The following is a 25,559-nucleotide window of genomic DNA, read 5'->3' on the forward strand; positions in this document are numbered from 1 at the left end:
GCTCGGGTCGGCGAGGCTCGCCGCGTCACTTGGCCGCGGGGGCTGGGGGCCGGGGCGTGGCGGGCCGGGGCGCGGGGGCGCGGGTTCGAACGGGCCAGAGGGGAAGGGGTCGGCATCCGAGCTGCTCCCTCCGGGAGCTGGCGCCGGCCGGGGCCCGTCCCCTCCGCCGCGAACGCGCTTGGTAGTTTGTGGTTCTGATTTTCAAAGCCGGAGGGACGGAGCTCTGGTTTCGGGAGTTGTTGGCAAGCCGTGTTAGGAGCGTGCGATACTTTGCTTCCACTTTTTTTTTCCGCCCCCGTAACCTTTGTTAACCATTATAGTCCCGGGGTTCTGAACTGCTTGTGTGGACTCTCACAAGCACGCACACGGCTAATACTCTGCGGAGATCCTTCTGCATTCTCTTGTGAAAGTTGCTCTGTAAGTGAAGCCTATTAGTTTTTATCACACGCCTTTCGAAAGCACGCTAATTGATTCGCGTATTTCAAACTTGGTTTACAAATTGCAACTTTGTTTTGTTTTCTCTTGGGAGATACACTGTCCTTGAGTTGGGTACCTTGGTCTTTTACTTAACCTTTTTGTGGTTATGGTTTCCTTTTGATCCCAAACAAAAGAAAAACAATACCTAGGTTGGTTTTGTTGTTCCTTCCTCTTGATCCCTTAAAAGCTAAATACTACCGGTTTCTTGTCAATTAAACCTTTAATTAGAAAAGCATCTCCAGGTCGAACGAGTTTGGAAGCGTTTTCCATCAAAATCTTGTCTTGTTTGTTACAGTTTGGAGTGTCCAAAGTTTTGTTGTTTTAAACTTCTGAAATGACACATGTAAAGTATCTGTTAATAGATAAATGGCCACGCACACTTAACTTGGGAGTAATTACATCTTTCAAAGTGCTTCTTGACGTTTGAATTAATTTATAGAATTGTTCATAATTCTGTAATCTTAGTTCCTTTTCATTTTTTCTGACTTTATATAAATTGAACCTGTATCACTGATCGTAAGGATGTTTTTTCTTGAGCCAAATAAGATAGTTTGCTATTGCTCTGAAAATACATTTGCTATTCTAGTTTTTCCTCCTTTTAAAAAAGTTTTCCTTAGAAAAAAGTGTAAGTTAAGTAGTTAAATGAAGGTTGAGGGGTTTTAATGCAAATACATAGGTAAGTGAAACAAATATAACAGATTGGGGAAACAATGTAGATTTCAGAAATATATACTAGTTGGAGGATTTTTTTTTCATTTGCTTTAAAAAACCATACTGAGTATTGGAGGAAGTTTCTCAACCAGATCATATAGCAAACATTTATATTAAATTCAAAAAGTAACACTGATTTTATTTTTAAAGTTCCTTAATTTTTGCCATAAAATTAGTCATGTTAATAAATAAGAATATTTTGAGTCCAAGTGCCTGCTTAGTACTCTTATGTTAAAATTGAGCTTAAAGTAGTTCATTGGCAAGTTTTAATCAGTGTGATTGGAAACCTCCATTACTGGGCTTGTTTAGTAAGAAACTGCTCTCAAAGCTTCGCTTTTATGCTTTGTAGTTCTAAAGTGATTTCACATTGTTGTTCAGCAGAAGTTTGGTTTTTCATGGTTATAACTTCCCTGTACCTAGCTGAAAGTGACCAAATCTCTACATAATCTGTAAGTTTCGTGTAATAATAGTCTTGTAAGAAACCAGGCAGGGTAATTTCCTGTTGTTTGTGGCTTGTCGGGCCTGGTATGTATTTTAACTAAGTAGGAATTTGGGGTTGGTTTTGTGTATATCAGCACTCTCTTTCATAGGGACAAAGGTTATTTCTACTTGAAGATGGCAAAAGGGTCCCCTCTTCATTTTCATCTTGTAAATATTAGAATATTGTTATAATGTTAGTTCACGTTGAGGAGAGAGATGTGGTCACATAGCCTGCTGATCAAAGACTTGTTTATTAAATTTTTATATTTAGGTGATAATGTCAGTTTTGGCTTTTATAAATGTCTGAATGCTCTCCTTACTTATTCATTTGGTTTTGTACTTTAGGCTTGTTTTAGAGCAGCCTTTTTTTTATACAGGTGTTTTTGTAATGCTTATAAAAGCTGTATTTAGTGCAGTCTGGCAGATGGGGGCTCATTCATGTTCTTGGGACGAGAGTCATTTCTAGAGAATGTAGAGGGGCCTGTCTTTCAGATTCCTTGTCTTTTGATGGGAGGAGAGGAACCATTGTTAAGCTTTTAGTTTTTGTAAGATTTTCATCTTACTAAGTGGTGTAAGGGTATGTCAGAAGTGAGAAATCCAAAGATTTCAAAACCAATTACAGGAGAGGTTATACATGGATTCAACAAATAACTTGTATTTATTTAACAAGTAGCATTTATTCAACAAGTAAAATAGGCTTTGCTGGGTGGCAGGCCCTGGCCCGGCAATAAAGTATCTAACAGGGAACAACTATATCTTCTGTTCCTTAATGGAATTAGAAAAGTAGAAACTCCTATCTCCTGCCGAGTCCTCCAGTCTTTAGAGTCAGGAAATCACTTTATTGTACACATTGAGGGAGCTGCTGATGTGTTCCTGAGCCAGTCCCTAAAGGATGCTTGCACTGCATACTTTACTGTAGAGGACCTCACCAGGGAGCATGTCAAGTCCTTAACTCATAGTGTCACTCGGAACAGTCTGTAGTTTGTGGGGGGCCGAGGGGAGGGGAGCTTGTCACCAGTTTTGCACCATCTATACAAACTGAGGATATGGCCAGTGTTTCAGAAACACATTTGTTGCTGAACAGCTCACTTGTAGAGCTAAACTTCATTTGGTCTTAGTTGGACTATCCATTGCCCTTTAGTTATAAAAACTGGCTGGAGGAAGAAAGCAAACCTGCACCAGACCTGTCCCAGTGAAAGAATTGGAAATAAAGTGCAGAGACAGTGACCTACGTGGAGAGTAAGGATTGGGCTGCAGTCTCACGTCGTGGAGCAGCAGCCATGGGTTGTGGCGTCAGGGAGACGGAGGCTGATAGTTGGTTTCTCAGTTACTGTGTTGGGCAAATTGCTTAACTCCTAAGCCGTGTTTTTCTGACTGAAAACGGCGGTAATGATACGTGCCTCTTCAGGTTATCACAAGGATGAAATGATTGTGATTGGAGTACCTAGAGCACTGCTGCAGACGGGGTCCTCCCAGGTGGTCTCTTGCTCTCTTCTGGTTGTAGCTTTCTTTTCCTCCCCCCCCCCTTTTTTTTTAAGCTTGTTTATTTTGAGAGAGCGAGCCAGCACGAGTTAGGTAGGGTCAGAGAGAGAGCCGGCATGAGTTGGGTCGGGGCAGAGAGAGAGAGAATTCCAAACAGGCTCCACACTTTCAGTGCAGAGCCCAACGTGGGCTTGAGCTCATGAACCGTGAGGTCATGACCTGAGCAGATCAAGAGTTGGGTCCTTAACCAACTGAGCCACCCAGACACCATGTCTTCTAGTTGTAGCTTTCAGTGGTTCTCTTTCTAATCCCGATGATTTGCCTACACTCTTAGTTCTCAACCTATTGTAAAATGTATTTGAGAACCAAACGTGAAGCAAAGAAGGCCTGGGGGAGACAAGCTGGCTTAAGTCCATACCTAAAGTTCTAGTGATAGGAGAGCCATCGAGACCCTTAATCAGAACCTGTTGGCATTTATTTCAGATGTTTCTAACAAAGTTATCTAGCTTCTAAGCCCACAGTAGATTAGAAACAAGTAGATTGTGGGTAATTTGGGAGGTTAAGAGGAGTGGAGTGGGGGTGGGGTGGGAGGATGGGGTACTGTTAGCCTGTGTCTGTCTAGAAAGAAAAAAACAGATTAACAGCCTGGTGAGGATAACAGAGACAATTTCTAAGACACAAAACAAATATTCAGAGCCTAACTAGCATGTCTGGGACCATTCAGTGCCCGAACAGACTTGAAAGCATAGTAATGAGTTCATCAATTAGCTTAAGCCATGTTTGGGAAAATCTTTTTAAGAGTGCAGTAATCTACATAGTATACTTTAGATTGTCATTTGGGATGATTAACAAATATTCTTGAAGGGGTAGAACATTGTGCCCTACCGAATGACTTATTTCATGAAAGATCCGCAGTACCTACTATGATGGAGATGTTTTTGATTTGTTTTGCCGTTTAGAGCACACTGTTCCAGACTGCGAAGCCTTTCATGCTCAGCCAGTAGTAAAGAAAGGTGGTCTAAGTGCTGTAGCATCCCATGCCACCCATTTTCTTCAGGGTATGTCATTCCTTGTCAGTCTGCGGGGGTGTCGGGTAAAATGTTTCACTCAGGCTTTAAGATAGATTGTGCTAGAGATTTCTAGGACTGAATAAGTATGGATAGTTGGCTAGCCTATCTGTTGACGACTTCTTACTTATGTGTGACTTTGACCCAGTATTTAGCCTTAATAATTTTTTTTAGATGCCTCTCCTTCCTACCTAGAGAGTTAACTTTCTAAATTATCTACTCCCTTCAATGCTAATTGGTGACCTGGTAACACATAGCCTTAGTTTTTTGTTTGCTTGTTTGTTTTAGCGGTAGTACTCAAGTAACTCAATCTTACTCATTTAAAAATGTAGTTTGAGGCTTACTGCTTCTCTCAGATCAATTTTGATCATTACTCCAGATTGCTATAATTGTGATGTATTCAATTGGGACATATTTCAATGCTGATTCTAGCTAGACACATCAAGGATAGCTCTCCGCTTCAGATTCAGTGATTTCATGTGGGGAGAGTATAATTTTGCCAAGCTGGATGGATTTAGACACTGCCTTTGATTTGGCCTGATAGCCAGAACTATTAAGCTAATTCTGTGACTTACATACTCGCCTTACATTCTAGAGTGTACAGGTTCCTCTTAGTTGGCACTGAGCCACAGTGGTAGGACCGGTGCCTGGTAGTTTAGATCTCTTTAGTTTGTGTTCTTAAGAAAACAGAAATCCTATAATGAGTGACTGTAACCCCATTAAAATTTGTGAGTTTATTTCATAGTAATATGAAATGGTCACTAAATCTTTAAGGTAGTCCTGTAATTATTCTTTTTCTTTCTTTCTTTTTTTTTTGGTCCTGTAATTTTTTAAAATCTGGAATTATTTTGGCCTGAGGACAAGAACAGTGGAAACTAAGTGTAGAGTTTAGTTGCTGTCTGTTCAGTACATGTGTCCTGTTTGCATCTGAAAACCTGCATTTCCATAAATCTGGTGTCCTACTCCTCTAACTCCCCTATATTGGGTTAGTGAGGAAGAATGATCTTGCAGGGAGCCTTTGGAAGTCCCAAGTTCATTACCTTGACTCAGAAAAGATGCCATCTGAGCAAGTAACGTGGGAAATCTGTGATTTCATAATTTGCCTGTGTTTAAGGTAAAGTACATTTTTCATATGTTGCTTCAGCTCTTCCAAAATTTCTATAAAGAGATAATGGTTAAATTTTGTAAATATTAAGGAAATGCTCTATTTTAATCCCATCCTTTACAAAATAGGGGACAGTGAATCTGATTTGCAAAGTTCACAGAATAAACTCCTGATAAATGCTACAATGGAAGTGGGGCGCTTGAGCTTTCTCCCTTGATTTGAATGAAGTATGGAAACTTTTTTGTTGACTAGAGATGTTCTATCTGTGGCAGTGAATGCAAATTTTCCATGCTTAGACCAACCTTTTAGTTCACAGAGAGGTGGTTAGGCAGTAGGTCAAGTCATGTAAGCTGGCCACTTAAACTTTTATTTATAAAATGTTTCTACGTATCAGAGGGTTCAGCTTTGGTCTGAGGTTTGTACCTCAGTTCTGCTCGAAGCCACTAGTTTTCAGACTTAATGTGCACCCCCCCCCACGCGCACAACAGCAAACCAGAAGGCACAAACCATTGTGCAGAATCTCAAAATTTAAGGGGGATGGTCTGTTGCGGAAGTCCTGCTTGCTAAGTTGTCCTCTCCAGGGGAAACCCTGAACAGTGAGATCCTGGAGGAAAAACCTTCTGTAGACCCAAACTAATATGGTGGACACTAGCCATGGGTGGCTACTTATTGGCACTTGAACTGTGACTGCCATAACTGAGGAAATAAATGTTAACTTTAATTTTAATAGAAAGTTCTGTTGAACAACCCTACTCTAGACTTTGCTTTGATTGCACTTTCACACCCTGAGGACTGTGCCCACTTGATGTGGCTGTAAGTGGCTGCTTCAGCTGAAGGTCAGGACAGACTCTGGGAATTGGAGTATGACTATTCATGCCCATTTGAGTCTGGGCCTGTATGGTCTCCTAATAATAGTTGGAGGCTTTTTTTGTTTGTTTTTAAATACCATCTGGGAATGATAAACCAGTGTGTAATTCTCTGTTTACAAGCTGATACAGATTCCATACAGCTCTTTCAAGGAGAAAGGAATAGAACTCCAAGAATAGGTAGTCTCTTTCCACAGCAGTCTCTATGTAATGTGGCCTTTCACTGAGCTAATGACCTACTTTCAGGGTTAAATTCATGCTCTCACTTCAGGTTTTAACAGTCCATAAAATTGAACACATGAATGTTTTCTATTTGCTTTAATTTAAAAGACGCCCATCGTTCTCCAGGAGGGCCACTTTGTATTTCCGATGGCTGGGTCTTTCCTTACTGGCCTACAGCTTTAGAAAAGAGCATAGTTACAGTGAGAGTTGAGAAAGCTGTTTTTCAATTACTTGTTATCTATCTTTATATGTTTTTTAATGCTTTATTATCCTCATTTCTTTGACTAAAACTGGTGTCAAAATCCACGTCATTAGTGTTTTTTGTTTTGTTTTGTTTTTGGTCTACCTGTGTAGTACATGTTTGAGCGTGGATTGCCGAAAATCTAATGGCAATTTTGTACTCTTTATAGAAGGACCTTAGGTGTTTGAGACAGCACCATCACATTTCAGGCATTTTATGTTGAAATGTCTAACTTGACTTTCTTTTGAAATAAAAATTCATATAGGTATTTAGGGAATATTTTGTATTTGTAATTTGAAGATATGTGAAACCTACATTTGCTTTTTATATTTAATCACTTCCTTTGTTCTAGACTTGAACCTTGTGAAACGTTTTTTTGCCACTCTTTCATATTCTGCTTCCTACCCCCCTTTCAGAAGTTACCAGTGAATTCTAAACAGCCAAGCTTAGCAGTCTTTCAGTTATACTACTTTTTCCAGCGTTTGCCATTATTGACGAAACTCTACCTAAATTTCTTAACATCACACAGACATGCCAAAGCACCCAGAGATTAGGCCCATTCTACCTGTTATAAAAGTTGAATACAATGTAAGACATTTCCTTAGGTACATGATGTTTTTCTCTTAGGTATATAGTTGCTCTAGAGAGGGAGGGAGGAAAGGAAGGGAGAAGGAGCTGGAGAGAAATGTTCCCAGGTACCAGAAACTTGGAAATCAGTCAGTGTTCAGGAAAAGCTGGCTTTGGGGAATTTACTCAAGAATCCACTTGCTAGGGATGAAGTTGTAATGATATGACCCTGGGAACTATATGCTAAGTGTGTGTGTGGTGTGTGTGTGTGTGTGTGTGTGTGTGTGAGAAAACGATCCCAGTACCATTAAAATATCTGTCCTCTGGGAAAAATAAGCCTCAGAGTTCTCTGTGAAGGAACTAGAAAAACACTAATCTTTATAGATGGACTCCACATATCACATGAAGACCAAACATGGTAAATAAAAAGTAGATACCAGCTAGATGTAGAATGAGGGTTTTTTTTAAATAGGTAATACATTATTGCCAATCAAAATTCAAAAGGTACAGAAGGTGAGGTCTCTTTCTGAGCTTGCCTCTTGCCACCCAGTTGCTTATCCAAAGGCTCGTAACATTACTAGTTTTTTGTGTGATGTTCCAGAAGGTCTGTCCATATATGAGCAACTTGGTATATAGATTACTTTTAGGACAAACGGTCATGTATTTTATATAATCATCTTGTAGCTTATTCCATGTCTGTACATGATGAGTTCTGTTTACTTTTGGTTTTATGGTATTATTTTGGAGGGGTGCCTATAATGTATTTGACCAGTCCTCTATTGATGAATATTTAGGTTATTTCCAGTCTGGTGGTATTAAAAACAGTGTTGCAACAAATAAACTTAAGTTTATTCATCATTCTCCACATACATGAGGTAGGTTTCTAGAAGCAGGTCAAAGGATATTTACATTTATGTATGTATTCTATGGAATACATACTTTTTTTTTTTATAGTAGGTAGTACATGAATATGGTACAAAATTCAACAGGAACAAAATAGCAAATAATGAAAAGTCTCTCTTAGGTCTCCCACCTCCTGCTACCCAGGTCCACTTTCCAGAAATGGAACCACTGTTATGAGCTTCTTTGTTGTGTATCCTTCTAGAACTGCCATGTCCCAACATGGCCACTAGCCATGTGTGACCACTGAGCACTCGAAATACAGCGAGTCAGAATTGAGATGGGCTGCACGTGGAAACTACACTGGAGACTATAACATTTAGAACAAAAACTAGAATGTAGAGTATTTTAATTTTTAGTACTGATTGTGTACTGAGATAGTAATTTTGGATATAGTGGATTAATTAATAAACTATTTAAATGATTAATTCTACACTTTTACTTTTGTTTTTTAATGTGGCTAGTAGAAAATTTACAATTACATGTGGATTGCATCTTATTTCTCTTGGGCAGCCCTGGTCTAAAGAAATTCCATGTGTATACAGACATGTATGAATATAAGAATTTCTCAGGCAGGTTTTTTTTTTCTTTTGCATTATAGTCTGTAGGAGCAGAAATCTCTTGCCAAGATGATGGTTAAAAGAGAGGTATCAAGTGGTTCTTTGCTGTATCATTTACTCTAAACCATTTACCTTGGTCATCGTGGGTCTCATCAATGAAAGTGCTGCTTCCATTGACTTTTATGATGTTTGTGCACTTTGGAGAGAAGCCGGGCATTATTCTTGGCTGTATGTTTTTGAACTTGCTCCAATAGCATTGGTTGCTTATACACCTAGGACACAGCAGTCATCCTGGGATCCCTCTTCATTCTTGATCATCTTAATCTTATGAGGTTCCTTCATCTTTGTTCTTTGTTAGATGTCTTATTCTTTTGGCTCTCCTTCCTTTTGATGAAACATATCCGTTAAGACTTTCCTTGAGAGAGAAATGTGTTGGGTAAATATCTGGGATGTTACATGCCTGAATATACATTTATTCTACTCTGATTGGATAAAAGAACCCCAGGTTAGAAGTAATTTTTTCCTCCCTGCATTATGAAGCCGTTGCTCTGTGACCTCACTTACACTGTTAACTCTTGAGAAAACCAAGGCTATTCTGATTCTTTTCTAAATAACCTGTTGTTTCTCCCCAAAGACTAGGCTTTTCTTTGTCTTTAGCATTCTCAAGTTTCACAGCCACCAGCTTGGAGGTGGATATGCTTTCTTCTGTTTTCCTGAGGTCTTGATTGGCCCTTTAGATCTGGAAATTCCATCTTTTGGTTCAGGGAATATTTTTTTATTTCTTTGACCCCTGTCCTGCCATTATCTCTGATGTCTTTCTGAAGTCCTCTTTGGACATTGGACCTCCTGAATTAGGCCTTCAGTTCTCTTTACTTTTTCTACTGTTTTCCATTCTACTGTTTTACTTTCTAGATTTCTTCTACCTTACTTTCCAACCCTTCTATTGATGCCTGTCCCCCTTCCCCTTTCTACTATCAGGCTATCCAAAGCTCTTCTTTTACTTTTTGAATGTTTCTTTTGTAAAGCGTGCTGCTCTTGCTTCAGGGCTGCTCTGTCTTCTCTCATTTCTGTAGCTATGTTGATTTTTACAATGATTGCTTTTCTCTGTATCATCTCAAATTTCTTGAGTTGCGTTTTCAGGTTTGGGCCATTTTTTCCTCAGATAATGACAGTCATCCTTGACAACAAATGTAAGGGTCCAGAAAGCTGATTGGAAACTGAGCTTGTGGGTAAGGCTTGTCTCCTTTCAGTTTCAGTGTAGAGTTATCTGTGTGGGCTGTTTGTTGGTAAACTCTCAGTATTAGTATCTATATGTCTTTTCTCCTCGGCTGGGTCAGGTACCCCAGAGAAGAGTCTTGATCTGACTAAATGGGTAAAGGTCTGGCTGCTAGTGTTTTGGGAGCCAGACCCCAGTGGAGGAAGGGTCTGGGAGTCTGCATTCAGCATGCAATGTACTCATGTGCATTTACTTCCTCTCTTTTCTTCACGATCCCCGGGCCATCTCCTAGTCCAGCAAGACCGTTTTACTTTCTGCTGAGAGTAAACATTGAGTCTTCCTTCTGGAGAGGGAGAGGAACATGAACCCAGTGACCTAGAGTTGGGGACCAGATCTAAGGATCTAATTGCATCATCCTAGATGTCTCTCACCCGGTCCTGCCTCTTTCATCTCCTCCTCTCTCAGCTCTCAATTTTTGCTGTGACAAGTGCTGTCTCTTACTTAACCCTTTGAAGATTCTGCTGTGAAAAGCAGGGATGTTTCCCCATACCTTGCCTAGCCTAGAGTTAGTAGTCTCTGATCTGTTCTCAGTGACTACTCATCCATTCATTTTCCAGTTGTCAACATTTTACTTTTTTTTTTTACCCCTATTTGCATGAGATTGTCTTTTTCTGATTTGCTTATTATGGTTTTTTTAAATAGGCTACTGTTTTCACCTGGAACCTATTGGTGAAAGTTATCCATTAAAAATTTTTTATGGATAACCCCCCTCCCCGCAAAAGAATTGGAATTGAATGTGTCACTCCCAGTAAGGATGAGGGAGTGGAAATGAAGGAATTTGATCATTCTAACAGGAGGCAGAAAAGGAGGAAAAAACAAAGAAGATAGAGAAGAATTAGAAAACTTAGAAAAATAAAAAAAAAAAAAGATGATAGAAAGTTGGCCCAAGTATTCTCATAAAGCTTGCTGGTTAAAGGAGAATGACAACTTTGCTATACTCTAATATGGTGGAAAGGGAGCAAGGGGATTCCTAGGGTTTCTTTTATAAGAACACTAATCACATTCCTGAGGAAATATTTGTTAGTAAAGAACTAAATGTTAATGAGTTAACTATAAAATGTGATGAGTTAGAAAAAGGAAGGAAATAAAGTTGAGAAACAATAATGAATAAAAAGTTATAATCGGATCAACTGAACCAGAGGTGCCAAGTTGAAAAGACTGCCAAGATTGATAGAGGAGGGGGGAAAAAAGGCACAAATGCAATAGAATTCAAAAGGGGATAAGACTACAAATTGAGATTTTATTATTTAAAAAAAATTTTTTTATGTCTTCTATTATTGAGAGAAAGAGAGAGGCCGTGCGAGCAGGGGAGGGTCACAGAGAGAGGGAGACGTAGAATCTGAAGCAGACTCCAGGCTCTGAGCTAGCTGTCAGCACAGAGCCCCACGTGGGGCTCAAACCCACGAACCGTGAGACCATGACCTGAGCCGAAGCTGGATGCTTAACTGACTGAGCCATCCGGGCACCCCCAAATTGAGATTTTAAAACAGAATACTGCGAACAGCTCTTTGCCTTTAAATTTGAAAACAGAATGCACAATTTCTTGTAAAATAAATTACTAAAATTGGCTTAAGAATAAGAAACTTGACTAGATTATAATTTAAAAACCTAAATTAGACAACTACCTACACCAAAATAAAATTAAATAAAAACCCCAAACCAAGAAACCAAACCCCAAGTGAAAACCCCAGATAGGCAAGTTGTATAGAACATATGAAGAATCAGTGATTCTGGTCTTATACAAAATGTTATAGGAAATAACAGAAAACACAACTTTGTTAGGCTACTGTAATCTTGCTACCCCTGGTGGGACAGATGTATGAGGCAAAGGGAAATGAATAGGCCACATCTCACCAATGAACATGGCAATAAAAATGTTAGGTATAATATTAGTATTTGCTTAAAACAAAAAACCATAGTTAGGGTGTGTCTCAGGAATGCAAAGATGATTAAACATAAGAAAACCCATAAATGAAATCACATCAAAGGAGCAAGGCCAAATGATAATCTTGATCGGTGAAGAGGAAAATAGCATATGATTAAATTCTGTACTTATTCTTAGAAAACTAGGAGTTACAAGAGAACTTAATTTGAGCAAAGGACATTGGTTAAAAAAAAGACACAGAAGTGTACCTATGACATGATTCCAATTATATGAATTTCTAGAACAGGTAAAATTACTTTGATAGAAATCAGATCGGTAACTGGGGTGAGGAGGGTAGATTGAAAAGGGACACAAGAAAACTTTATGAGATGGTGGAAATGTTCTATATCTTGGGTGGGATGATGGTTATATGGTTGTATAAAGTTATCAGAACTCCTCAAACTATACATTTAACACCTGTGCATTTTATTGTATGGAAACTAAGCCTCAATAAAGTTGATTTTTAAACAGTCAGTACATAAATACCTGCATTTCTGTATACCAGCAACAATTTAGATTTTAAAAAGTCACCATTTAAAATGGCAACACAGACTACAAAATACCTAGGAGGAGATAAAGCCAAAACGTGTGGGACCTTAATGGAGAAAAATTTAAGGCTCACATAATTATAGCGAGATATATATACTTGTGTTTATGAATAGAAGACACTATTATATGTGTCAGTTTTCTTTCTTTTGTATATTTGGTGTCATTCCAATTAAAATCCCAGTAGATGAAAGAAATCACTTTCTCAGATATCAAGACATATACTTTCACTTTAGTAGTTAAGACATGATGGTATTTGCCTTTATGTAGGTTAATGGAAGAAAAAAGAAAAGAACCCAGGCACACAAGTAGCATTGTATTTGCTAGGGAAGATTCAATACATGGTACTCTGGTATACTTAGTTAATCTTTGTTGGGGAGGGGAAGATCCCTACCTTGCAACATACACAAAAATATGAGAGGCAAAACTTTAGACTTTATGACTTTTAAAACATGACAACATATGGAGGGATTTCTAAGAAGATACCCACGTAGCGGTGTCTGGGTGGCCCAGTTGGTTGAACATCCAACTTCAGCTCAAGTCATCATCTTGTAATTCTTGAGTTCAAGTCCTGGTATGGGCTCTGTGCTGACAGCTCAGAGCCTGGAGCCTGCTTTGGATTCTGTATCTCCCTCTCTCTGCCCCTCTCCTGCTTACACTCTGTCTCTCTCTCTCAAAATAAATGTTTTAAAAAAAACCATTAAAAAAAGATGCCCATGTAAACATAATATTTAAAATATTGATTAAATTATGGGGCACCTGGGTGGCTCAGTCGGTTGGGTGTTCCAACTTCGGCTCAGGTCATGATCTCCTGGTTTGTGGGTTTGAGCCCTGCATCAGACTCTGTGCTGACAGCTCACCTCCTGGAGCCTGCTTCGGATTCTGTGTCTCCCTCTCTCTCTGCCCCTCCCCCATTCATGCTCTGTTTCTCTGTCTCAATAATAAATAAGCATACAAAAAATTAAAAAAATATTGATTAAAGTTGAGCACATTAAATTGAAATCTGTGCTCGCTTCGGTAACACATATACTAAAGTGAAATCTTAAATATAGAAAGCCATCAAAAGTCACTTGCTTGATATACGTCAAGTGTAATTAACAAAAGGTTGTTATCCAGAATATATAAATAAATCCTGTGATTTTTAAGAAAAAAGTGGGGACTATGAACAAATGATTCAAAGGAATTGAATCCTGAAAAGTCAATAAACATGAAAATGTCCTCAGACTTCTTAGTAGTCAGGGAAGTGCAAAACAGCAGCCCTCCGTGTCACACCCATCCTTTTGGCAAAAGTTCCAAGGGACTAAATAATGTCAAATGTTGGTGACGTGGGGCTAAATAGGCACTCCTACTTCCCTGGTGGGAATGACAGTGGCTAGAACCATGCTGACAAGTATTTGTAGAGTCCGTGTGCAGGCCCTACTCCTTGGCCTATGTCTTATGGCAGTGGCTTTCATATATTTTTTACAGACTCTCTTGGAAAATATATTTTACATGTAATAAAAACAATTACAATTTTAAAATAAAGTGTACTGTTTTCTATTTTTTCCTTTTCTATTTTTATTCTTAATTCATGTCTGTTTTTTCTTTTGCTTTTTAAAAGGAATTTTTCAGGGGTGCCTGGGTGGCTCAGTTGGTTAAGCGTCCGACTTCGGCTCAGGTCATGATCTCACAGTTCGTGGGTTTCAGCCCCGCGTCAGGCTCTGTGCTGACAGCTCAGAGCCTGGAGCCTGCTTCTGATTCTGTGTGTCCCTCTTTCTCTGCCCGTCCCCTGCTCATGATCTGTCTCTCTCTGTCTCTCAAAAAAAAAAAAAAAGCCACAAAAGGAATTTTTCAGAACCAACTAAATTGATTTCACATTCACCAGTGGTCCACCACATTCAGTTTAGAGAAATGGCAGAGGATAACATACAGTAAAATGTTTTAATTGAGAGAGACCGAGAATTAGGTTATAGTGTAAAAAGGTATTTCTCACTGCAGGTTTTCTTTTTTGATCAAGAAGTTTGAAAGTTTCTGCCCTTGGACAGCTCTCACATACGTGTAAGAAAGGATACATCAGACTACTCCTGGCAGCTTGTGAGAGTGGAGAATGGGAAACAATCTACATAGGAATCAGGAGACTGGACAGCAAGCTGTAGTAGTGACACAGTGGCATACTGTATGACAGCTGAAATGAGTTAGCTAGAGTTCAGGATTATGTATGTATCAATGTGGATAGTAACAGTGGAAAAAGCAAAGTGACATGAACAGTATTAATGTGTCATAAAACATATAAAGTGGGCAAAAATTTATTTTATTTAAGTGACGATGGGGGGAAATCAGGGTGACGATTATGTCTGAGAAGCAAGGAGGAGGGGACGGAGTGGAAAGGCGTACGTGGGGGACTTGAGCTATATCTGTCTGCCACATTTTATGTCTTCTATCTGATCAAAATGCCACAGAATACTGAGAGTTGACAGAGCTCGGTGGGAGGCCCAAGGGTGTTTTCATATATTTTTTTTTTGGTATGATTGAAATACTTAATTTTTTAAGATAAACACCCATTCACAATAAAACCCAAGATACTTGGAAGACTAAACAGATTCAACAAGATGTGTGGAAACCTTTCCAGAGAAAATTCTACAACTTATTGATGGCTAATAAGTCCAAAATAAATAGAAATATCTCATTTGCATGAACAGGGATACCCAACATCATAAATATATTGGTTCTCCACAGATTGATGTAAATTCATTGCACTTGTAATAACAGTCCTAGGGGGTTTCGGTGGGACTTCACAAACTAAAGGTAACTAACGTATGTCTGAAAAATGAGGTGAGAGGGACTCATCCTGCAGATGATCGGCTTGCTAGTGAGCAGTAGTAAGTACAATTTTGTGATTCTGGTGTAGATGTGGACAAGCACAATAAATCGAATACAATGCCTGCAGTCAGACATCAGTTTCTAGGGATTTGCTGTATTACAAGAACCACATGGATTATTAAAGAAAAGATAAACTAATAAATGGCTCTGACAAAGTATGCTGTCCTTAAAGTGTTTGGTTATTATCTCATGCCCTAACCAAAAGCAAATTCTTGGTATGTTAGAAACCTAAATGTGAAAGGCAATACTAAAATGTCCACAAGAATACCTAGGGAGGAATATCTTTACCACATTAGGGGCCTTCGTGCCTCAGTTCCCTCATTTGTGAATAATGGTACCTACCCCACCAGATGCTTGGGAGAGTTGAGTTAATGCTCACCTGATTGTGACACTAACGTGCTGTGTCGTGTTGTGTCGTAGAGTAAGCACTCAGTGCTTAGGGGCAGAACGGGATTTCTTTAGAAAGAAGCAAAGTGTGTCCTAAAAGAGTCCAATGTGAAAACTTGTGTACTCTCAAAGAATATAAGAAAGTCAGAAAACATTCTACGGATTTGGAGGTTTTTTTAAATACATAGTAAGTGAATGGGTTATATCCAAATAAAAACAGTAAGCAAAGAGCAGTGTTGATGACTCAAAGAAATGATCTGTAGTTGAATAAAATACATAGAGAATCCTATTTGTGAAACTATGTTTTACAATGATTAATAACTTGAAGGCTTTATTTTTGAGTTCGGGATAATCAGACCTTTTACTTAACTGAAATTTTCCAGTGAGTAATCTTAGGATCCTAATTTTACTGATCTATCACTTGATAAGGTTTCTTATTGAGCTGTACGGATAAAGCCTTCCTGTTGTAATGAATCCTGCTTTGTAAGTCTCACTTATTGCTGAAATTAGGAACAGAATTATTATCTAAACTTGTTTGTCAGTTCTTGCAGATGTTGAAAAAAATCTAATTTCAGTACAGAGCTTGCTGCCACACTATGGAAGGAAATCTGTATATCCTGTAAATGACTCATATTTCAATAACTTGATCATAAAATCTAGTTTTCTTATTCCATTTTGTCTTCAACTTGGAGCATATTGACATGGATTCCTTGTAAAAACCTAAACTCAGTCTATTAACATTTCAAGACTGTTGGCTAAATATATCTTAGCTATTTAAAACGTGCAACTGGTTGAAATGTATTATCAGCATTACCGAAAAATATTTTAATGAATAATTTAAAAATTCTCCAGAGATAATTAGCGAGGTGTCAGCCAGCCATGGTTATAAAGACATGACAAATGAAGGCTGGTTCGCTCAGTGATTACATCGTTCCAAAGTGGTCATAACTGTTATTCTAAGACCTGGGACACTGAGATTGTGTGATTCTACTAGGCCATGAGGTCTCTCAGGTGACCCAGAATAGGCTTTTAAACTTTTCATGTCTTTATTCCCTGGAAGAAAAAACAGTCAAAAGGTTTTATAGAAAACTTTTAGATTCCCAGGAACACATCTGAACTCCGAAACTTTTCTCCCAGCAGAAGTGTAACCCAGCACCTGTTACTGAGATTCTTCCTACCACTGAGAAGCCCTCTCCGTTCTGTTGATTACACAGTTTAATTTTTATTCATTTTCTTAGGCTGAATTCTCATAAATGGATTAATTGTACCAAACGTATAGATACTTTCAGATAAATTGTTATATTTTGCTTGTTTTGTCATTTTGCACAAGAAGCAGGGACCCCCTCATGGGACACAGAGTTTTGTTCTAAGGATGAAATTGGTGTGGGGCTGGAACGGACCTGCAGAGTCCTAAGAAAGCAAGCCTAGAGACTGGCTGCGTCTGCTTTTCGGCAGGAACCGGTTGTCGGCCTTGCTTGGGCACACTCTTGTGCACTTTTGTGGTCTTCTCTGCTGCCTTATGGTCATGTGATGAGCACCATGACTTAACATAAAGGCCTGTTGTAGTATTGACCCCGTAAACTGTAGCCTTCAGACTAGCGTCTCTTTCTGGGTTCCAGACAGTGGCTCATGCACCACTGTGTGCTCTGTGTTGTTTGGTTAGTTGATGGCAGTTGTCTTCTGAGTCCTCCTCTTCCAGGGAATGTCCTCATCAGGGACGTGAGTTGTCTTGGAAATAACTGAAGGAGTCTGCTCTCATCAGCTCTAACTTCTGTCTTCAGCTCTGTGCTCTGGGTTGGCCTTCCCCACCCCTGTGGCCTGCCTACCACGTTGTTGCCTTGTACCCCATATAGTAGCAATTCCTACAGTTTTTGTAACTCCTAAAATGTTTCCTGTCTCTGGAGAACATGCTGGACTTGCTGCCTGATGTTCTGTCTCTCCTCTTAGGATTCTGCTCTGGTGTCCCTTTTGTGATCCCTCTCCCTTCTAAAGGTTATATTAATCAGCGTGTTCTCTGTGCTCCAAAAAGACTATGTCACGTGGGACTGAGGTTTATACATCTGGCTCCCCTTTAGCATGCTTTGTGGCAGAGGAGGAATTCAGCAGAAGCCACAGGTAGGCAGGTATGCCTTTTGCTGCCTGGTCGTCCCAAATGCCTACTCCGGTGGATTATTACATGTGTTTGGTGGAATTTTGTGTTTGCTTTGTTTTTCAGGTGTTAGTTTTGTGTACTAGCATGCTTATTAATGGGTAGTGTATAGAGTCAACCACTGCGGACCACTTAACTGTGCTACTCAAGTTCTCACAGTTCTTTACGTGGCTTACAAATCCCTATCTCTGGGCAAACCTCACTTTCTCACTGTTTTGGCTGTATTGCTAAAGAAAGTCAAAGAATCTTGCTTACTGGCTCCCGTCACATTTTTAGTGTCTAAACCACAGCTGGGCTCTCGAGTGCCAGGCCAAGAGCACCTGGGTGGCTCAGTCGGTTGAGTGTCCTACTTCGGCTCAGGTCATGATCTCACGGTTCTTGGGATCAAGCCCTGTGTCAGGCTCTGTGCTGACAGCTAGCTCAGAGCCTGGAGCCTGTCTTCATATTCTGTCTCCCTCTCTCCCTGATCCTCCCCTGCTCATGCTGTCTCTCTCTCTCTCTCTCTCTCTCTCTCCTTCTCTCTCTCTCCTTCTCTCTCTTTCTGTCTCAAAAATAAATAAAAAACATTAGGGAAAAAAAAAGTGCCAGGGTAACATTGTTATGTGGTTCCAGGAGATGTCCTTAAAAAAGCATCCATGGCCATATACATTTATGAAATTTGACATACTGTATTGTCACTTTGGAGAGACCCTTGGCACAGTGTCCTGAATTGAGGCTGGGGACCCTAGCCTCATTAATTGTTCTTCTCCTTTGAGGGAGTGAATAGGATTGCTTATTAGATTGTGACCATTATTTTCTAGCAAACTGTACCAAAGCCCAGGTATCTTTAATTGGAAGACCATTTTGAGAATGGTCTTTTGAGAATCCAAAGCCCTTTTTTGAGAATTCTATTTTTTTCTTTTTGAGCAAATGTATAGCTTTATTATAGCAACCTTACCACCATGCGGATTCCATGCAGTTTTCCACGGAGACAGTCCTATCACCAGAGAATCTGCTCCTTTCTTTCCAGTTTTGATGGTGATTTTTGGCTCTTGCCTTACTGGGTTGGCTAGAACACCCCAGGCTTTACTAAATAGAAATGGCAACAGTGGACATCCTTGTCTTATTTCTAATCATAAGGAAAAGGGATTTAATGTTCCACCATTACATATGTTGCTAGTTCTAGGTTTTTCATAGACGTCCTTTTTCAGAATAAAGAACTTCTTCCTTTTTTTCCATTTCCAGTTTGCTGAGACTTAAATTGTGGATGGATATTAAATTAACATAGTCAAATGCTTTTTTTCCCCCATCAGGTAAGAGACTTGTGAAGTTTTTCTCCTTAATTACTATAATGAGGTGCTTTGTGTATTTATTTATTTTTAACGTCAAGCCAGTTTTGCTCCCTGGGATAAACCCTACACTGTAATGGTGCCCTATCTTTTCTGTATATACAGCTGAATGTGACTTGCTAACATGTGTTACAGATTTCCCCATCGAGGAGTAGCAGATCTTCGCTTTGTGTTAGCGCAAGATCTTGAGTCCCCAGCCAGTTCCTTGCTCCTGTGCCAGCATCAGATAGCTTCTTCTGCTTACTTCTCAGCATCAGTGTACCCTTGTCTGGGACTGGTGGTGGCATTGCTTCCTGCCTTCTTGTTGCACTAGATCATGGTTCCTGTTACATGGGGAGAGGCTGGCTGAGTGTGGTAGGTGGGCAAGGAGGTTCTGCCCTGCCCCCCAGCAAAACCCTGGCTTTTGCTCTCTTCTTCCTTTTAAGGCATGGTATCTTTTCTTGGGCCCTAGGTGTGGGAGGTTTTCCTGATTCTCCCCTCCTACTTGAAAGCTTTTGTTTCATTTGAGATGCTGCCCATGGGGAAGAGCTCCCTGCCATCTCTTGCCCCACACCAGTCTTTTCCAAGAGATCTCAGTTGAAGCCCTTGGAGAAGAGTTTATGAATGAGTGCACAATCCCCTTCTGCCTGGATCTTCCATGAATTTTTAACTGTCATCCTAGCTGACACTCAGCCTTTATCGTCTGTCTTTAACATTCAGCCTGTTGACTAGGACTGTATTACATTTGCACCTGTGGGTTGACATCTGTTATCATTGCCAATAAGTTCTTGGCCATTATCTCTTCATATATTTTCTTCTGCCCCATTCTCTCTTTCATCTTCTTCTGGGACTCCAGTTAAACTCTAGTTAATAGACATTTGGTCTTGGGTATTCAGGTTTGTTTGTTTGTTTGTTTGTTTGTTTTTTACTTTGTCAATGTGGGTACTTTAGTTTGGCCTCTTTTCCAGTTCACTGTTCATTACTGTCTGTTACTAAATCCATTTAAAGAAATCTTTAATTTCTGACAATGTATTTTTCATTTCTAACGTTTCCCTTTGATCATTTCTTTTCTAGCTTCAGTGCCTGTAATGAAGTTCTCCATTTCTTTAGCGTTTTTGTCATAGTCAGTTTAGTCTGTTTGATAATCTCGACATCTGGGCCCTTTCTAATCTGAATATATTAATAAGTTCATCTTTTGCCTGTGGTTTGGTATTCCCTGTATCTTGTATTTTTTTTTTTTAAGTTTAATTTTGAGAGAGAGAGCTAGCTAGCAGGGGAGGGGCACAGGGAGAGTGGGAGAGAGAATCCCAAGCAGACTCTGCACTGTCAGCCTGGAGCCTGATGTGGGGCTCCATCCCACAACTGCAAGATCATGACCTGAGCTGAAGTCAGGAGTCAGACGCTCAACTGGCTGAGCCACCCAGGTGCCCCTGTATCTTATAATTTTTGACTGAATGCTGAATATTTATATAAAAAAGTATAGATGAAGTAAATACTGTTTACTTGCAGAAAACTGCCTGTTATTTTTCAGGTTAGTTCAATAGACAGTGAGGTTAAATCCATAAGTGTGTTGTCAAGCTAGTTCAGGGTTTTTTTTTTCAACTTTAGTTTGTTCAGGTCAAGTGTTTTGAGAGCAGGATTGAGACTTGACCGTCTGCAAGATTTGTTGTCTGAGTGTGATTTCAGCCATTTCTCTATGCTTTATATCTGATCCTTAAGCCTTCTTGAACCTTGGGTGATTTCTCTGCTTTACAGCCAGTTGTCTGTCCCTTGGTCATTCTGGAGTTCTTTTTGCTTTTGTCCTGCCCTAGGCTTTTGTGCTTGGCAAGATATCTCTGTGTTAGTTAACACCGTCCTGGGGTTTCTCCCAGCAGCCTTTCCCTTGGTAGTTCAGTGTCCGGAGCATCTGGGTGGAAGCTTTTCTCTTAGCTCTCCTGTCCCACCTTGGCCTTTGGCAGCTGAATGTCTGAAATCTTGGGGTTTGAGTTCTCTCCCTTCTGCCCCTTCTTTCCGCCTCCTTGTCAGAAGCAGATTACTTGCATTTGAGGGTATCTCTCAGCTTTCCAGGCCTCTCTCTCAGCCTTCAGCATATTTTGGCAAACATGCAGTGGAGCCCTGTGGGGATGAGTGGTTGGGTGGTACAGGTTTGCTCTGTGAAATCCTTGGAATGTTTGAATGTCTTGTCAGCATACATGTTGCTGATAAAATTTATGAAAGGGTAGGTTGGTTTTTCCTTACCCTCCTCTGCAGTGGGATGATTCCTCCTTAGCCACTCCAGCCATTCCACCAGGAAGGAAACCTTTTGGGGGCCTCTCTTTCATGACTCAAAAGTTTTTGGAATTTAGTTCCACTTAGGTGGAGTGGTTTTTTTTTTTTTTTGCATCCTGAGCTCTGACAGGTTCAGAAAAACCATGATTTTGTAGCCTTACCTGGCTTGTTTTGCTTGTTAAGGTGAAAATGATCATCTGTTGTCATTTTTTCATTCTGATTAGAAGTGGGGCTCCTCTGAAGGAATACCTTTTACTGTGTAGCCTGGCAGACTCCTCATCAGGTGGGCCGCCACCATTCTAGCTGGTTTCCTGTAGATGTTTCTTAGAGCTACGTTTCTAAATATTCGTTTGTTTCAAGTCTCAGCTCTCCGGTTCCGTCCTCAAGTGGCAAATGATCTTGTCCCTTATTTTGAGATTAAAGCCATCCACATTAAAATTTAATTACGGGGCTTATGAAGAGTATGGGGAGAATTTGTGGTCGGCGCAGAGAAAACTAAGCACATGACAAACTGAGATCTTTAACTGGAGAACAGAAAGAGTTGTACAAAAGGGAAATGTGGTTATATAGTAGTTTACTACCAATCTCATCAGGCACTGAACTACCTTTGGGAGATCATTATTAAGGCTGGAGCAAAGTGAGTGGGGGTGGTGTAAATCCTCCTGGCTCGTAATCAGTAGAGGACACCTAACCTGGGTGTTGCAGGGTGTACCATCATGAGCCTGTTACTTGTGATAGAAATAGCAAGACCGAGTTAAAAGATTTCGAGGAATTGTATGTCATTGTGAGAGGAGGAAATATATTCGACTTTAGTCCCAATATATATTGTTATTTAGATAAAAATGAAAAATAGTTTTACAAAGAGGCCTAGTTAAAGTCTTCTTAAGGGATGGTAGAAGTGAACCAGACCTTTTCTTCACAGACTCTATTTACTTTTGTTTTTAAATTCTTGTTGGTTTACTTCACACTTGATGCCTTTTCTCTTCTAGCACCATTAGATTTTACTTTATACTGTGATGTTTTGTTTTTTAGGTTTGTTTCTACAGTTCATTTACGTAGGAGAAAAAGAGCACTTCTGAAAGTCTGCTGTGCTAGTCTGAATTTATCTCCTTCTCACCTTCGCTTGAGATACAACATTGAAATTATTACTGGACTTTAAAGTTGGCCTCTAAACGGTCCTTTCCGTGTCTCTTCTAGGTTAGATAGAGAAGCTTTTCTCAGCGTGGGTTGCGGCCTTTGGTAAGAGCATGTCGTCCATCTTGCCCTTCACTCCGCCGGTCGTGAAGAGACTGCTGGGATGGAAGAAATCAGCCGGTGGCTCTGGAGGAGCAGGTGGAGGAGAGCAGAACGGACAAGAAGAAAAGTGGTGTGAGAAAGCGGTTAAAAGTTTGGTGAAGAAGCTAAAGAAAACAGGACGATTAGATGAGCTTGAGAAAGCCATCACCACTCAAAATTGTAATACTAAATGTGTTACCATACCAAGGTAAGTGTCGTTAGAGCGGCAGTTCGATGGTCACACTGTTAAGTTGCTTAAAGGAAACGTCACTGAGATTTTGTTACCTTCAAGTCCCCTGTAAATCATGATTTTATTAAAAGATGACAGCTATCTTTAACCTGTCGTTTCGGTTTTGTGTGACTAGTTAAGACTTGTTTATTTTACAAATAATTTCCTTGAACAATGAGGTTTGACCAAGCAAAATAAAATACTTAGTCGTATTGTTTTAATCTTCACTGTGTTCATGTACCTTCATTGCCTAAGTGCTTCACTGTAGCTTATCCTAGTGTCTGTGGTTGAGTGACATTTGAATAAAGAGTCAAAAAGCTTTTTCTATCACCAGCGCAGTAGTGACCGACCGTTTTTTCTCCCCTTGGTCAAGACTTTGATCAGTAAAGAGTTAACAGAGGCAGCTAACACTAATGAATTGGACTTCCATCATTTTTGCTTGAGTTGCGGCATTACTTCTTAGAATAGTCTAGGAGGCAGCTTCATAGCCGTCCTGGGAGTCAGAACCTCTTTCAGACCTACCTGCCTCTTGAACTGGAAGGGCCTGTTACTGAAGAGCTTGAGGTTTTATTAGCGTAAATCTAATGACTTAGTGATAAGTACCACTGTCAGAACAGAAAATACTGTTTCTTTAACTAAGTACATGTTGTTTAACTGTCTCACTACTACCTGTGCACCTTGCAGGGTTTGGGGCGTGGCAGCATACAGCGTTTTCTAAAGTGGCTTGTAGCAGCGTCAGCCGTGCAGGCTAGCAGAAATAGCGTGAACTCGTGCGACCTCACAGGTCCCCCTTGAGCGGTGGGAAATGCAGTCAAATGCTTGTTGATAAGAGATCCTGGTAACACCAGCCTGTCTACTTGCAAATACTAACAGTGGAATATTTCTTGCCTTATTTGGTAGATTAGTTACCCGTTTCTTTTACTTTGTTTCACGTATATCTTTACAAGAGTCACTCTATGGTTTATGCTTCTGAGTGCCTGCAGTGTGCAGGGCGCTGTTTCTAGGCCCTTGGGGATACAGTATGAACAAAGCAAAGCCCCTGCTCTTCTGAGGGAGAGATGTGCACAGTGAGCAATGGACAAATGGTATATATAATTTGAGATGGTAATGAGTGCAAAGAAGAGAATGACTGAGGGATAAAAAGGCTGCTCTGGATTGTCTTGTGACACTTAAACCGAGCTTCAAGAAGTAGCCAGCTGAAGGAGGAGTCTGCTAGGAGAGGGGGGGCAGTGTAAAGACACCCAGGGGAGGATTTAAAAGGAGCCCAGCGCAGAGGGAGGAGTACAAAATGAGTCTGAAACTTAGAAGGGGTCAGATTATTATAGGGCATTGTAAGGCACTGTGGGAGAGTGAATTTTAGTTTCAATACAATAGAAAGCAAATACAGATTTTTAAACCGATTTTTAATTTGAAGTGTGTGTGTGTGTGTGTGTGTGTGTGTGTGTGTGTGTGTGTGTATTCTGGATAGTGGGCCTGGATGGAGGGGAATCCGGAGGCTGGTAAAGTGGTCTGAAGGAGAGATGCTGGAGGCCGGAAAGGCGTGCTGGCTGCGCTGACACGTGCAGTGGACAGATGTGGATGGACTGGACCTGGAAGGACTTGGTAATGAGTTGACTAAGGAGAAGTCAAGCTACATCTGCTAATTTTTCATTGTATAGTACCTGGTATTTCAGTTGAGTAAACATTTATTAAACACCCCACTACGTGTGTGACAGGTTCATCCTCACTGCAGTTAAAATTCAGTCTTTGCTTTTGAGTTGTTTCAAGAAAGGGAGATAAACTTTACAAAATAAAGGAGATAATTTTATGAGGTCTCGTAGGTGTTAAGAAAGATGTTTGCTCCAGGAGTTATGTCCGGAGGAGAGGAATTTTGCCTACTCTTCAGCCTGTAGAACTTTTCCTTCAGGACAAGAATTGGTGCCAGTGTTGAATCTTGATGGGCATAAAGGAGGGATTTAGTCAAGACTGGCCCGGTTTGTCCAGAGTGGCACTGAGGTAGTGAGAGGGACAGTTGGGGCTCTGGTGAAGAGTTCTGAGCCAGATAGTGTCCTGGGAGGCTGGAAATCAGAGGTAGGATGTGGCCAGGCTGAGGCTGTGTAAGGAGTAAGGAGCCACAACGTGAACCTGAACCTGAGCCTGAGCATGGGTGAAGGTGGAGTCAGTGAAGAGTCTAAGCGTGGCATCTGGCTGCTGTGAGGAGGATGGTTGTGACACTGTCAAGAGTGCAGGCCGGGAGACTGGTTAGTGGGTTCTCTTCCTCCCCCAGGGAGCCGCGTGTGCAGGAAGGACGCCGCGCTGTGGTTTTGGCGACTTGATCTCAGTCCGAGGTGGCCCCGGCAGTGTGGTCCTAACAGGCCCGAGCCTGAGGAGAGCTCGCGCAGCCCCTTCGTTTCAGGAGATAAAGTGGGTGGCAAGCTGGTGAGCAAAATGTGAGGAGATCACCTGAGTCAGAATTCTTTTCCTATTTCCCCATTCTTATTTTTACATAGCCTCTTTTAAAGATCTTTCTAGGGTTCTTCTAGGGTTTTTCGTCATTAAAAAATGTTTATTTTACTCTTTTACCTGAAAGTGAAGTGGCATTCGTTGTCATGTTTTTTATTGTCAGAAGTTCTTCTTAGTGTACAAATTTGGTGGCTTTTTGTTTTTGGAGAAATGGAGATT

At 40.4% G+C, this 25,559-nt stretch overlaps 1 protein-coding gene and 1 long non-coding RNA gene across 4 annotated transcripts in view; one reads left to right on the forward strand and one right to left on the reverse strand.

Annotated features, from left to right (window-relative positions):
• Positions 1-334: 334 nt before the first annotated feature.
• SMAD2 (SMAD family member 2) overlaps positions 335-25,559 on the forward strand; it is an 82,950-nt gene continuing 57,725 nt past the window's right edge. Inside the window, exons 1-2 of one of the 3 annotated variants that reach the window (XM_029922598.1) lie at positions 335-417; positions 22,592-22,877. In XM_029922598.1, coding sequence (XP_029778458.1) covers positions 22,642-22,877 — 236 coding nt within the window. In that variant the 5' untranslated portion in view covers positions 335-417; positions 22,592-22,641. The remainder of the gene's footprint in view (positions 418-22,591; positions 22,878-25,559) is intronic. The other 2 variants (XM_029922599.1, XM_029922597.1) reach the window with 2 other exon arrangements.
• On the reverse strand, positions 679-9,169 carry LOC115278155. Its single transcript, XR_003902727.1, has 2 exons — positions 8,811-9,169; positions 679-806 (listed from the first exon to the last, which is right to left on the reverse strand). It is a non-coding gene; the product is annotated as an uncharacterized LOC115278155 (long non-coding RNA).

The sequence above is a fragment of the Suricata suricatta genome, chromosome 14 (genome assembly GCF_006229205.1).
Source record: "Suricata suricatta isolate VVHF042 chromosome 14, meerkat_22Aug2017_6uvM2_HiC, whole genome shotgun sequence".
Classification (NCBI taxonomy): domain Eukaryota; kingdom Metazoa; phylum Chordata; class Mammalia; order Carnivora; family Herpestidae; genus Suricata; species Suricata suricatta.